At 38.5% G+C, this 14,877-nt stretch overlaps 1 protein-coding gene across 1 annotated transcript; it reads left to right on the forward strand.

Annotated features, from left to right (window-relative positions):
- The first annotated feature begins 5,502 nt into the window (after positions 1 to 5,502).
- On the forward strand, positions 5,503 to 12,863 carry LOC134240485 (uncharacterized protein K02A2.6-like). Its single transcript, XM_062722570.1, has 2 exons — positions 5,503 to 6,676; positions 12,463 to 12,863. The coding sequence occupies exons 1-2, from the start codon at positions 5,503 to 5,505 to the stop codon at positions 12,861 to 12,863; spliced, it is 1,575 nt and encodes a 524-aa protein (XP_062578554.1).
- The last annotated feature ends 2,014 nt before the right edge of the window (positions 12,864 to 14,877 follow it).

Raw genomic sequence — 14,877 nt, forward strand, 5'->3', positions numbered from 1 at the left:
GAGAACGACTGTGTAAACGTGGATTTAAGCCTTAGCAAAATGAAGCCATTAAGCGCGAGATGGCTTGTGAAACTTTACGATTATTTATGCAGCAAACCAGACATCATTAAAAACGGATTTAAGGAGATTGGAATTGATGATGTTTGTAAATAAATTAGTGCTAACGGGACTGGGACACATGCCTATAATGTTTGAATTTTCTGTTCAATTGATATTGCAGTGATTCGCTATCGGTAAATACTGATGTATAACACTGAATAAATAAACATAATATTAATTCATATATTTCTCCTTGGGATGTTGTTTATATCTTGAAAATAAAAAATCGTAACGATGTATGTCTGTACTAACGATAACAATAAATTTCGAGAATTTTTTTTTTTTTTTGAAATCAATAAATCGCTAAATTTACATCTCGCTAAAATTAAATCCCGAATTTTAGGAAGAAATCGCTAAATTTGCGACTCGCTAAAAATTCCACTTATACGGTAAGTTCTTTGCTACCTTTACTCTAGCACAAATAGGAGTTGTCTCCCTCTCTAACTGAATATGCTGACCACCTATCAACAAGAGACACCTAGAAACTTGAATTGTCACATCATTGTTCTCCAAGAAATCCATCCCAAGGATTCCACACAAGTCTCCTAACTCAGTAACAATAAACTCATGACAAAACAAATTATCTCTTATCCTAAACTCTAAGTCAACTTTCCCTAAAACTTTCATAGCACTACCATCTGCTGCGGTTAATGACAAAACACAAGGTTTCAAAGGGGGTCTATTCTCAAAAGTCATAAGAACATCTTTGTGTATCAAACAAGCCTGAGAACCAGTGTCGACTAAAAACTTATTTACATGTTCTCCTACAGTACAGCCAACACTTAAACGTGACTTCTGAAGCAAACTAACTCTTAACTTCTGAGTAGCCCTACTATCAACAGAATTTTTGGTCACACTGTGGGCTTCGAATGCAACCCTGGGAAGTTTTCCTTATCCCTAACTGGTAGTGTGTGAGAAAGGGGTGTCTTATCTTTCTCTACCCTATCACTAGTGTTTTGTGTATGACAGTATCTGGCTGTGTGTCCTAACTGATGGCATTTGTAACACTCTAAGACTTTCCCTGTTTGTGTTTTACCACCCCGATAACTTTTGGCCATTTTGTTAACGCATTTCTCTAAAGTTTGAACTAAACTTGACAACTCATCAGGGGTCTTTACAGGTGTAGTTTCATTATCTGTCCTAACACTATTTACACTTGGCTTAATGATGGAGAGTTGTGGCCCCTTAACTGCCTCAAATTCTGTTGCTAATGAAATGGCACTCTCTAAAGTCTTAGGATGATGTAAAATGACATGAGATCAAATTTCAAAATTCCCAATTCCACTCATAAACTGCTCTAAAACAACTATCTCCCTATCAGAATACAGTCAGCCATATCTGGAAAAGCTAAGTTTCCTAACCTCCTAAGTGCAAAACCCTAATCTGAAGGGCTTTCATTCTGTTTTCTAAGACGCGATCTAAAATCTACCCTATGTGCAACTACAAGTTCTTTCGGACAAAACCTACTAGATAATATGGATGTTAAGTTGTCATAATCTTTTCTTTTTTCTTGAGATAGGTCACCTAGAATTTTCTGTGCCTCCCCCCTTAATGACATAACTAACTGCTGTGACTTTTCTTCATGAGACCAATTGTTCCAATTAGACACTTGCTCGAAATGAACTAAGTAATCCTACCATGCTACATTTCTACCATCAAACTTGTCTGGTTCTTTTTCTTTACGTTTAGGTCTACCATGATTTACAGGGGTACTGGGCAGTGTAGACATATTTGTCTGTGACCTACTGAGATTCTCACTTCTGTCTCTCTGTGCAAAGTTTATTTGTGCAGGTGAAGTACTCAAACTCTGTTTCTCTCACTCTATCTAAGGGTGTCACTGTCTCTCTTACAACTTTATTCTGACTTGCTTGCCTGTCCCTATCATTACCTTCAGCAAATGACACACGACGTTTGCGTCGAAGAGTTTCCCCAATCTCATGCTTACATTTCTCAAAGTCTGTAGTGAGGTCCTGCAACAGTTGTTCTAAATCTGAAACCTGTACACTAAGGCTAGTATCTAGCTTACTCTCATGCATCCCAATCTCACTCACAGGAGAGGACAAAGAGGGCTGATTGACTCTTCTCATAAGCTTACATCTAGCACCTTGACTTGAACTTAACCTATCAACTCTAGGGGTTGATGTAGCTCTTCCTACACTATCAGAATCTGAATCTAGCGAAGCCATGGTTTATATTCAGAAATCCTGGTCACGGCACCAAAAATTATGTAACCGGAAGTAGAACTCTTTAGTGTATAAATTACCAAAGTTACTAGCCAACTTGGCTTAAAGGAGTAAACTATCTCCAGTTATCAATGATCAACCCAGGTAAGGGGATTTCTGAACTATGGTCAACGCTAAATGAAAACACAGTTGTAAGTTTTATCAATTTAATAAAGTGAGAATTAACCGTTGTAAATGATAACAAATAATAAATAATGATCAAAATTTAACAAACGGAAAAGTCTTTGAAAATTGCACTGGATTAATAAAGCTTTATGAAAAAAGTAATTTAATTTGGCAAATGATTCACAATAATCTCAATGAATACTCTCAATAAATAAAAATAATTGAAAAAAAAATGAAATGGAAAAATGGGAGGAATGTGGCAAAACTATGAAAGATACTCTATGTCCCTACTGGGCTTCCATACTTATGAAAATGGTAAAAAAAATCGTAAAAAAATCAATGAGATGACAAAAATCTTAAGGGAATGAGCTACTTCACCCAATATGACTACTATCAACACTCTAGAGTTGAACTGAAAATATCAATACTAATTTAGGCTCTAAAAATAACTGACCCAGAAAATAAACAACACCCAAAAATAAATAATAAATAGTGGTTCTAGAAAATAGACCTGTTATCTACATATCCCTAGACCAGGCTGGACTTGGAAAGGGGAAACTAAATTTACTTTAAATACCCTACATCCTAACTGTTTCCTAACATGTGAAAAACGTGAAACTAAATCTAAGCCAAAACCTAGAAAACTGTTAAACCATGAAGTTTTCTTAACCCGCTAAGTATCTAATCAAATAGTGCTCATAAACCATGAGGTTTTCTTAGCACAGAAAAGAGGAACTAACCATGAGGTTGTGTTCCCCAACCGAAGTGAAGAAAACTGCACGAACACGGGTTTAAATACCCTAGCTAGGCCCAAAATAAAAGCCAATAACCATCAAAGATCCTAAAGCTAAATTAACCAATCAGAACGCAGCTATCAAAAGTACTTCGGAAAGACTGCCAACATGGATGACACTTCCTGTTTAAAAAGTAAAACCTGTGGAATGTCAACTCATGTCCTAACTTATAAAAGACTAATACTAAAGGGGTTTTACGTAAGTAACAACTGAAAACATAAGGTAAATAGAATTATCAGACTGAAATATCAGCAAATACTTGTAAAATATTATTTACGAAAAGATGGCTATGAAATAAAAATCTAAACCACTACAGTTGTTTACATTCCCAAAGTCTTCCGGTGATCGTTCACGGTTAGATCGTACGCCGTGTTCCTTGAAGTTTACAATGTAAATATGTGTTTAGAGAAAAGAATATTTTATTTCCTATTGAAACTTTATAAATATTTATTTTGTAAACATTTTATATCGTAATTCGTTTTTGTAATTTATTCTGAAATATGAATGAACCTTTGCTCGAATCTGATTGGCTGTAGGATACAGGATAGGATAGGATAGGATAGGATTGGATTAACTTCTATATGTTTCTATCGTGAATCCTCAATCCTGAATCCTATCCGATCCCATCCCATGTCAACTTGTGGGATAGCAGCACTGTAACACCAGAGTCAACTACACAGATGCCATTATGCGCGATGTCCTCACACGAGGCGTTGTCGACCCTGACATTCAGTTAGACTTAATTGGCGACAAGAATCAAAATATGACTTTGGAGGAAGTATTTCAATTCGTTGAAGCGAAAGAAGCAGGGAAAAGATCAGCCTCAAGGCTTCTACATTCTCATTTAGTTGAGGCAGCCAGCTCCTACAAAAGGTCCAAGCAAGTGCCGAGCAAAGAAAATCAAGACCCGTGTTCTTATTGTGGGAAACGTGGCCATGGCAAGAAAAGTGTGGCACAACTGCGTAAGACTCAGTGTCCTGCATATGGCCACATGTGTGAACTTTGTCATCGACATCACCATTTCGAGAGTGTCTGTCGTAGCAAGGACAATCCAAAACGCCAAACCCAGTCTAGGCAACACTACTATGACAAAGAAAGTGCTGTTTTTAACATGTTGTGTACACTGTACTCCCCTCAACCTCAGCATGACAACCTAAACACCGTTCAACCCATCCATATGAAGGGACAACGGCTAAGTATTCCTCTAGATCATCACATCTATGACAGCATGACAGACACATGGTTTCGCAGAAACTCAAAGCCTCAGCCATTTGTGAACATTACTGTGCGAGCTCTTCCAAAAGATTACTCAGCCTTTGGAGTTGACCTGTCAACACCGTCAGCGCCCACCATTATCCCCGCTATGGCTGACACCGGATGTCAGAGCTGCCTTGCCGGTCTTAGAGTGATTCATTGCATAGTACTTTCTGAATCTGACCTTATCCCTGTGACAATGCGCATGCACACAGCTAACAATGATGGCATCAAGATACTTGGAGCCTCATTACTACGGTTCTCATGTGGTAGAGTGGTGGAAACGAGGCAGATGACATATGTTACAGACTCCTCGGACAAACTGTTCCTGAACAGAGAGGCATGCGTACAGCTAGGTATCATCAGCGATAGGTTTCCAGAGGTACAGCCTTCACAAACCGGTACCGCAGCTGTCCATGAAGAGAACACTGCACCATGTGGATGTCCTAAACGCCAATCTCCACCTCCGCCACCAAGTGTTTTGCCATTTTCACCTACAGAGGAAAACCGCTCAAAATAACAGGAGTATTTTTTGATTTATATAGATCCAGCACGTTCAACACATGTGAACATCAGCCTCTGCCTCTAGTGGATGGCCCACCTATGAAGCTTATGGTGGATCCAAATGCTGAACCAGTGGTCTACCACACACCGGTACCTGTTCCAATACACTGGCGAGGAGCAGTAAAAGAAGGCCTTGATCAAGATGTACGGTTGGGCGTGCTAGAACCAGTCCACATTGGAGAACCCGTCACATGGTGCCATCGGATGGTCATATTCGCTAAGAAAAATGGAAAGCCCAGACGAACGGTTGACTTCCAGGCTCTCAATGCACATGCCACACGTGAGACACATCACACACCGTCCCCAATCCCCCAAGTGCGATCAGTTCCTAATTGTCCTGTCGGAGATACCTGCAAGCTATCAAAGACTTTCCCACACGAAAAGACATCACGGATGTGCGTTCATGGTTTGGCCTTGTGAATCAGGTTTCATACGCCTTCAGTATGGCTAAGCGCATGTTACCATTTCGGGATCTCTTGAAGCCAGGAACTGCTTTCCAGTGGAATGAACACCTTCAGACATTATTTGAGGAGTCAAAAGTACAGATTGTAAGAGAAATTGAAGACGGTGTTCGTATCTTTGACCCTGACAGACCCACATGTTTGACAACTGGCAGGTCCAAATCAGGTATCGGGTTCTGGCACCTTCAGAAACACTGTACATGTGAGAAGGCAGAACCTTTTTTCTGTCCATCCGAATGGAAGATCACACTTGTCGGCAGCAGATTTACTCATCCATTGGAGTCTCGCTATGCACCTATTGAGGGTGAGGCACTAGCAGTTGCAGATTCCCTGGACAAGGCCAGATATTTCATATTAGGATGCAAGGACCTAACCATTGCAGTTGACCATAAACCACTTCTCAAGATCTTCGGTGACCGATCTCTTGAAGACATTTCAAACAATCGTCTGAGAAACTTAAAGGAGAAAACACTCCGATACAGATTCTGTATGGTCCATATCCCTGGTGTCAAACATCGTGCTACAGACTGTCTTTCACGCCATCCTATTAGGGATGCGGAGAAATTTATCTTGCCTTATGATGTTGCGCAAGAAACCAATCACAGACTTTTAGAGAACCTTCATCTGGAAAATTCAAATACTGAATACATCTGCAGTGCCAGAGATGAAATCATGAGATCATCTGCTGTTGCATCCCTGAACGCCCTTGGCCTGAAGTCGGTAACATGGGACAGAGTTCGTGTAGCTACAGCCAGTGACCAAGATTTGCTACTACTGTGTGAGATCATTGAAGGTGGAATGCCACGGTACCGTCATGAAGTACCAGAATCTCTACGACAGTATTTCCAGTACCGTGAAGGCTTGTCAACCACTGATGGGGTTATTTTGTACAAGGACCGTATAGTTATCCTGCAATCACTAAGGAAGGAAGTCCTAGATGCATTACATTCAGGCCATCAAGGAGTAACATCCAAGATAGCTAGAGCTGAGACATCTGTATTTTGGCCAGGGATAACGCCGGACATAAATGCTCTTCGTGCAAACTGCCAACAATGCAACCGCAATGCACCGTCCAACCCGAGTGCTCCACCAGTTCCACAAATGAGCCCAGAGTATCCCTTCCAGTGCATCTGTACTGATTACTTTACTTACTGTTGTGAGATGTGTATTGTTTCATTATGTATATAATTAGTAACATTAAGTTTCTTGAACGTTCCAGAGTGGTCAACATGTTCGGTCATTTTATCTAGAACATTCTTAAATTTTGTGTATGTCCAGATTGTTCCAGTAATATCATGATTTAATAATTTCTAGAATATTCTAGGTTTATGATACTGTATAAATACCCTGTCAATTCAATGCATAGATATACATTGTCGTATAAGCATCATCAAGGTATTATTGGGATATATTTTCACTGGGACATTGTGTGCAGCAACGGACACTCTGATGTATGTATTTTTAGATTCTTGCTAAGTTTGTACTTTATGTTTGATATATTTTTATATATTACTGTAAATAAATTATTGTTAAGTTTAAATTGTGTTATTGATCTTTGCTGGCATTTCGAGTAATTCTGACCCATAACAGAATTGGGGGCTCGTCCGGGATAAAGAATTTTTGCACTTTTAGCAGTTTTTTGTCATGATTTTGCTCATTAATTTTTTGTTAAATTAAATTATAAGCCAGCAGAAATCAACATGGTGTTTTCGGTCACAGACTTTCTTAGTTCACCAAGTGTTCAGGTTTTTGACACGTTAAAAAAGGATGACTTGATCGCATTAGGTTTGCATTTTGGGTAAGATGTTAAATCCTCTCAGAGAAAGCAAGACATTAGAATTAAGGTTGCAAACAAACAAGTAGAAGAAAACATCTTTGAAAAATACGATCTTCCAGAATATACAGTTAAATCAGAGTTAGGCTCTTATAAAATGACAGAATATCAGTTTAAATTAGAGTTAGAGAAAATGCGATTTGAAAGAGAAGAGCGAGAAAGAGAAAGAGAAGAACGAGAGCGTGAACGGAAATTTGAATTAGACAAATTAGAAAGACAAGAGCACTTTGAGTTAGAGAAATTAAGATTACAGCAGAAACCAGAACCCTCATTTGTCAAGAATGAATTTGATGCAGCAAAAAAAATCAGACTAGTTCCAAAATTTCAAGAAAAATCTGTAGACAAATATTTTCCCCAATTCGAAAAAGTCGCAAAGAATCTTAAATGGCCACAACATGTTTGGTCAACAATGTTACAAAGTGTACTGGTTGGCAAAGCAGCTGAGGTATACTCTGCACTAGGGGTAGTTGAGAGTTCAGACTATGAAAAGGTCAAAGCAGCAATATTAAAAGCATATGAATTAGTACCTGAAGCGTATAGACAAAAGTTCAGAAAGTATAGGAAGTTTGATAATCAAACATTTGTTTAATTTTCACGAGAGAAAGAAGATTTATTTGATCACTGGTTTAGATCTAAGAAAATTGATAAAACCTTTGCTAATTTGCGCCAAGTCATCCTGGTAGAAGAGTTTAAGGAATGTGTTTCTCAAGATTTGAAAACACATTTAGAAGATAAGAATGTGAAAACTCTTGAAGAGGCAGCAGTCATATCTGATACTTATGCTCTGTCTCATAAAAAGAATTTTGTATCAAGATCTCAGACTAGCAGTAATTCTACCAATTGAGACACATATAAAAAGATTGGTTCCGGGTCTCAGTCTTCCACAAGTCTCCAGTTTCCATCACAAGGTGGTTTTAAGTCCGGTCCAGGACGTGTTGAAGGATCGTCTGGAATAGGGTCGCTTCCTACTTGGAGTTATTGTAAGAAAAAGGGTCATCTGATCAGTGAATGCTTTAAACTTAAGAGAAAAAATGATTTTGATAAAACTCAACCACATGCTTGTGCGGCAGTTAGAGGTGATAGAGAAGCCTTAGTTTCGATTTGTTCTGACACTCCTGATGTCCAGGGTTCACAGTCCAGTTTCTATTGATTCTATGGAGGATTATATTTGTTTCACTCGGTGATTCTAGCGAAATAAAAGCTGTCCAGATTTTGAGAGATATTGGTGCTGCACAGACGTTATTGTTAGAGGGCGTGCTTCCTTTGTCTGAGCAGACTTCTACTGGTGGGTCAGTTTTATTACAGGGTGTGGAGCTAGGCGTCATTGATGTTCCCCTGCATAGAATTAGTTTGAAGTCAGATTTAGTAACTGGACCTGTTATCGTAGGTTTTCGACCTACTCTTCCCGTTCCAGGCATTTCTTTGTTGTTAGGCAACGATCTAGCTGGTGGAAAAGTTGGACCAGATCCTATAGTTTGTGAGAAGATCACTCCAGGTGTCATGTATAATGATTAAGATGATGACATTTATCCAGCCTGTGCTGTTACTAGAGCGATGGCCAGAAGACGAGAAATGGAGGCAGACCATACTCAAGCCTTTGACGAGACGAATTCGAATTCCTCTGTTGATATTGATTTGAATGACACTTTCTTATCTGACCTTGATGGCACTAAAACAAACATGGAACCACACAATATCAAGAAGCAAGAGAAGAAAGAACTGTTACCGAAATTTGGTGGTGAGGATGATGAGTTACAACCATTAGTTAGCCAAGGCAAGGACATCCTCAGCCGAGAACGTTTACTCTCTGAACAACATAAAGACCCAGATATCATTCAACTTAGTAAGAGGGCACTTCCACCAGAAGAGGCTACTAAAGTTGGAGAATGCTTCTATATGAAAGATGGCATCCTTATGCGAAAATGGCGACCACCTGACACTTCTCCAGATGAAGTGTGGCGTGTTGTTCACCAGATAGTGGTCCCAGCTGCTTATCGTCGAGGTGTCATGAGTTTAGCTCACGATACACCTATGGCAGGTCATTTAGGTGTCAATAAGACTTATAACAGGATTTTGAGTCATTTTTATTGGCCTAAGCTTAGAAAGGATGTTTCGAAGTTTTGCAAGTCATGCCATGTCTGTCAGATGGTAGGTAAACCAAATCAGAAGATACCATCTGCTCCTCTCCAACCCATTCCAGCTTTTGAAGAACCGTTTAATCGAGTGTTGGTGGATTGTGTAGGACCTTTGCCTAGGACCAGATCTGGAAACCAGTATTTACATACCATTATGTGTACATCCACTCGATTTACTGAAGCCATACCTCTAAGGAATATAAAGGCAAAGAGCATAGTTAAGGCCCTAACCAAGTTTTTCAGTTTTGTAGGAGCACCCAAGGCAATTCAGTCGGATCAAGGCTCAAATTTTATGTCGGGGTTGTTTCAGCAAGTCATGCATGAGTTGGGTATAAGGCAATATAGATCAACTGCTTATCATCCTGAGTCCCAGGGAGCGCTAGAACGTTTTCATCAGACCTTAAAAACGATGCTGAAGACCTATTGTTACCAGTATGAAAAAGACTGGGACGAAGGGGTTCATTTGTGCTATTTGCTGCACGAGAAGCTGTCCAGGAGTCTCTTGGGTTCAGTCCTTTTGAATTGGTGTTCGGACATACAGTTAGAGGTCCTTTGAAATTGTTGAAGGAAAAGTGGCTGACTGAGACTAGTGATCTTAATCTTTTAGATTATGTGTCTGATTTCAAAGAAAAACTTTACAATGCTTATAAATTAGCACAAGAAAATTTGAAGAGTTCTCAGATGAAAATGAAAATGTGGTATGACAAAGATGCCAGAAATAGGGTGTTTAAACCAGGTGATAAGGTTCTTGTATTTTTACCTATTCCTGGTCATCCTTTACAGGCCAGATTTTATGGCCCTTATGAAATTGAAAGCAAGATCAGTGATGTAAACTATGTAGTTAAGACACCAGGTCGACGTAAAGAGAAACGGGTTTTTCACATTAACATGTTAAAAGAGTATTTTGAAAGGTGTGACCGAAATTCTGTAAAACCAGTTTCCACTTTAGCCAATGCTAAGACTGTTCAAAATTGTATTGAAAGTGATACGAGTGTAGAAATGAATGAGAAAGATTGTAATCAGAGTGTTCGTTTGAAAAACTCAGAAATTTTGGCTGATTTTGATGCCAAACTTGGGCATTTAAACATTCACCAAAAAGAACAAGTTAAAAACTTGATGAATGAGTATATTCAAATCTTCTCGGATGTTCCAAAGAAAACTGATGCAGCTTGTCATGATGTTATAGTTTGCGACGCTCTGCCTATCAAACAACATCCGTACCGTCTGAATCCAATAAAATTGCAGTACCTAAGAAGGGAAGTGCAGTACATGTTGGAAAATGACATTGTTGAATCTAGTAAAAGTGATTGGAGCTCACCGTGTATTCTTGTACCAAAACAGGACGGTTCTTACCGATTATGTACAGACTTTAGAAAGGTGAATTCTGTTACCAAAACTGATTCATATCAAATACCTAGAATCGATGACTGTATTGACAACATTGGAAATGCGAAATTTGTCAGTAAATTTGACCTGTTGAAAGGCTACTGGCAAGTACCGTTAACAGAAAGAGCAAAAGAAATATCTGCTTTTGCTACACCAGATGGACTTTACCAGTATAATGTTATGCCTTTTGGCATGAAAAACGCACCTGCTACATTCCAAAGGATGATTCAATCCCTTCTTCAAGACCTTGAGGGATGCGAGGCCTACATTGATGATGTCATCATATACAGCAACACATGGGACGAACATATCCGAATCATGCGTGCTTTATTTGACATTTTAGCTAAAGCAAATTTAACTGTGAACCTTGAAAAGAGTGAATTTTGTCATGCTTATGTAGAGTATTTAGGTCATAAAGTAAGTCAAGGTTATGTTACACCCATAACAGCTAAAGTGGAAGCTATTGCAAAGTTCCCGATTCCTACAAACAAGAAAGATTTAATGAGGTTTTTGGGCATGGCTGGGTTTTACAGAAAATTTTGTCCAAATTTTTCCTCAGTTGTTAGTCCACTTACAAATCTTTTGCAGAAGAGGGTTAACTTTGAATGGACAAAAGACTGTGAAAAATCCTTTCATAAAATCAAATCTGTCCTTATGAGCAACCCAGTTCTGACAACTCCAGATTTTTCTAAGCAATTTAAGCTTACTGTTGATGCTAGTGATGTTGGAATCGGGGCAGCTTTGTTTCAAGAACATAGTGATAATGTAGATAGAGTTGTTTCTTATTTTTCAAAGAAACTTACAAAATGTCAACAAAAGTATTCCACCATTGAAAAGGAATGCCTTGCTTTATTGTTAGCCTTACAGCATTTTGATGTTTATCTGAATAATACTTTGCATCCAATTCTTGTATATACTGATCACAACCCCCTGACATTTTTGCATAAATTGTCAAATAAGAATCAAAGACTGACTAGATGGAGTTTGTTGTTACAGGAATACAACATAACAATTAAGCATATCAAAGGCAAAGACAATGTTATTGCAGATGCCTTGTCAAGAGTGTCGTAAACATACTAGATTTTGTATTAATGTACCTATGTTTGATAATATAAGTTTTCATTGACATTCAAACTTTTTAAGGGGGGAGGTGTTGCGAGATGTGTATTGTTTCATTATGTATATAATTAGTAACATTAAGTTTCTTGAACGTTCCAGAGTGGTCAACATGTTCGGTCATTTTATCTAGAACATTCTTGAATTTTGTGTATGTCCAGATTGTTCCATTAATATCATGATTTAATAATTTCTAAAATATTCTAGATTTATGATATTGTATAAATACCCTGTCAATTCAATGCATAAATATACATTGTCGTATAAGCATCATTAAGGTATTATTGGGATATATTTTCACTGGGACATTGTGTGCAGCAACGGACACTCTGATGTATGTATTTTTAGATTCTTGCTAAGTTTGTACTTTATGTTTGATATATATTTATATATTACTGTAAATAAATTATTGTTAAGTTTAAATTGTGTTAATGGCATTTCGGGTAATTCTGACCCATAACACTGACAAAGGTAACCATTACCTGGTGGTTGTGGACCGCTACTCAAACTGGCCAATCGTAGACCAGTCAGCCGTTGGAGCTCAAGGACTGAAAACTTGTCTCAGACGCATCTTTGTCACATACCGGATACCTGACGAACTTGCATCTGACGGGGGACCAGAGCTCACAGCTACGACTACAAGGCAGTTCCTCAGAGACTGGGGTGTGCATCATAGATTATCCTCAGTAGCCTTCCCTCACAGTAACTGCAGAGCAGAGATTGGAGTCAAGACAGTCAAGCGCCTTCTAATGGACAATACTAGCTCTTCTGGTGACGTTGACACAGACGCTTTCAAGCGTGCTATGCTACAATACAGAAATACACCAGACAGAGACACGAAGCTCTCACCAGCCATATGCATATTTGGTTGACCAATAAGAGACTTCATCCCAATCCCACCTGGAAAATACAAGCCTCATCCAACATGACAAAGCACATCTCTTGCCCGTGAAGAGGCATTGCGGAACAGGCATATGCAATATGCAGAAAGACTCTCGGAACATACACACAGACTACCACCTCTTTCAGATGGAGACCATGTTCGCATGCAGAACCAAATTGGACCTTTCCCTCGCAAGTGGGATAAGACAGGAGGGAGTAGTCATTGAGGTTCGCCAGTTTGACCGGTATGTCGTGCGCATTGATGGCTCCAGACGTGTAACCTTACGGAACAGGAAATTTCTTCGCAAATATATTCCAGTTCAGTTGCCACCAAAGCGACTTACCATAGAAACTGATTCTAGTGCACATCCACCATTGTCTTCCCTGTTGAGGCCTGTCACATCTCCTGCTCTCACCATGGACACAACAGTGAAGCCTGGATCAACAACACCGATGAAAACAGTCACAATGCCGGAACAGTCACCCGTGCCTGCCACGGAACCCCCATCTGAGACACCTACTCCTATCAAGGTGCAAAAACCATGCCGTCAGCTCACATACACTGAGCCAAGCACCCAAGATGCCAGCTCTCCACCAGATGTTGCCAGAGAACAACCTTGTACAGAAGCAATAGTTGCTCCACCACCAACGATTGAGCCCACACCTACCCTGCCACGACGTACCAGCCGCGTCAGGCATGCTCCAGAATGGCAAAAAGACTTTGTTTGCGAATAAACTCACACACCATGAAATTTACAATCAGTTTATGAAGTCAATAAATGCAGACTTTCAACAGTGAATTCCAGCCCCTAATTGAAAAATCATTAGTCATTGATATTATCATGTGTTAAATATCAGTCTTTTTCATTCAGTTCCTTCATTTATAAACTAAATGGACACCTCCTACCAAAAGACTTAGGGGGAGATATAGGATAATGCTACAGTTTATTATAGTTTATCAGTAGTTTGGTACTACAGTATTATTATTGTTTTCTTTTATTTTCAGATCATGATCATTGTATGACACAGTTGATAAGGAATACTTATTAAAATTACAAATAGAAAGAACTTTTATTTACCCACTGTGTGTTCTTTTCTTACAGTGGCTGGAACGTTATTGTTGACAACGTACACGAACGATCACGTTACATGCACGATTCCGCACGATTAACGCACGATTAAACCTGATACACGAACGATCCTTCACGTTCAGGATTCTACACGTTACACGATCTTACACGATTGCTAACGCAATCGCACGATTCTTCACGCAAAATAGTTCAAATTATTTAGGAATCGATATCTCCAAAACGAAATACCGCTTTATATTGATTTTGGATTCAAATAATTATCAATAAATTTATTATATCATCGACTTCGAAAAAAAAAAAACGGATATGGGTATTTATGGTACTAAATACATGTAAGATTTTTTTTGCTATTTTAGATAATAAATAATTTTTTAGATAATTCTCCGACAAACGTAAACGGATTTTTTTGTTCTATCAGAAGATAGTAGTAGTTGGACCGTAAAATTTGATTGAATTAAATTTCATAATATGTAGAATTGGGGATACGATTGGGAGAAAAATGGCAGCATGGAATGACTTAACTTAAAAGTTATATCTATATGTTTTCATTACTTCAATATGTTTATGAACATAAAACACGACATTGCAAATTATTGTTTTACTTTAAAAATTAATTAAAAGTAAGCTACAGAGAAAAACACGGTTAAACAAAACCCCAAAAATCATTGCCGTGCATGTACATTTGCCGACTAAACATTTATGTCAGTTTTGAAAAATATTTATTTATTTTTAAAAACATTTCTTTTTGATTATTTGAAAAAAAAAATATCTTTCCATAATTAGCAGCAAACAAGAATGATCTTCAAAAAAATATAGTAAAACATATTAGTACGGTTTATCACAATAAGTCACGCTACTTGACGAGGACATAATATTGTACGACTTACTATATTGCTTGTTTACAAGCGATAGT

The sequence above is a fragment of the Saccostrea cucullata genome, unplaced genomic scaffold (assembly GCF_032062105.1).
Source record: "Saccostrea cucullata isolate Sc308-1 unplaced genomic scaffold, CSIRO_AGI_Scuc_v1 ctg3881, whole genome shotgun sequence".
Lineage (NCBI taxonomy): Eukaryota > Metazoa > Mollusca > Bivalvia > Ostreida > Ostreidae > Saccostrea > Saccostrea cuccullata.

Excerpts from the sequence above, each read along its gene's own strand:
- LOC134240485 (XM_062722570.1), top strand. The coding sequence starts at position 5,503 with ATGGCTAAGCGCATGTTACCATTTCGGGATCTCTTGAAGCCAGGAACT. Across the intron at positions 6,677-12,462 it reads TGATTACTTTACTTACTGTT|GTAACCATTACCTGGTGGTT; the intron begins GTGAGATGTGTA and ends ACACTGACAAAG.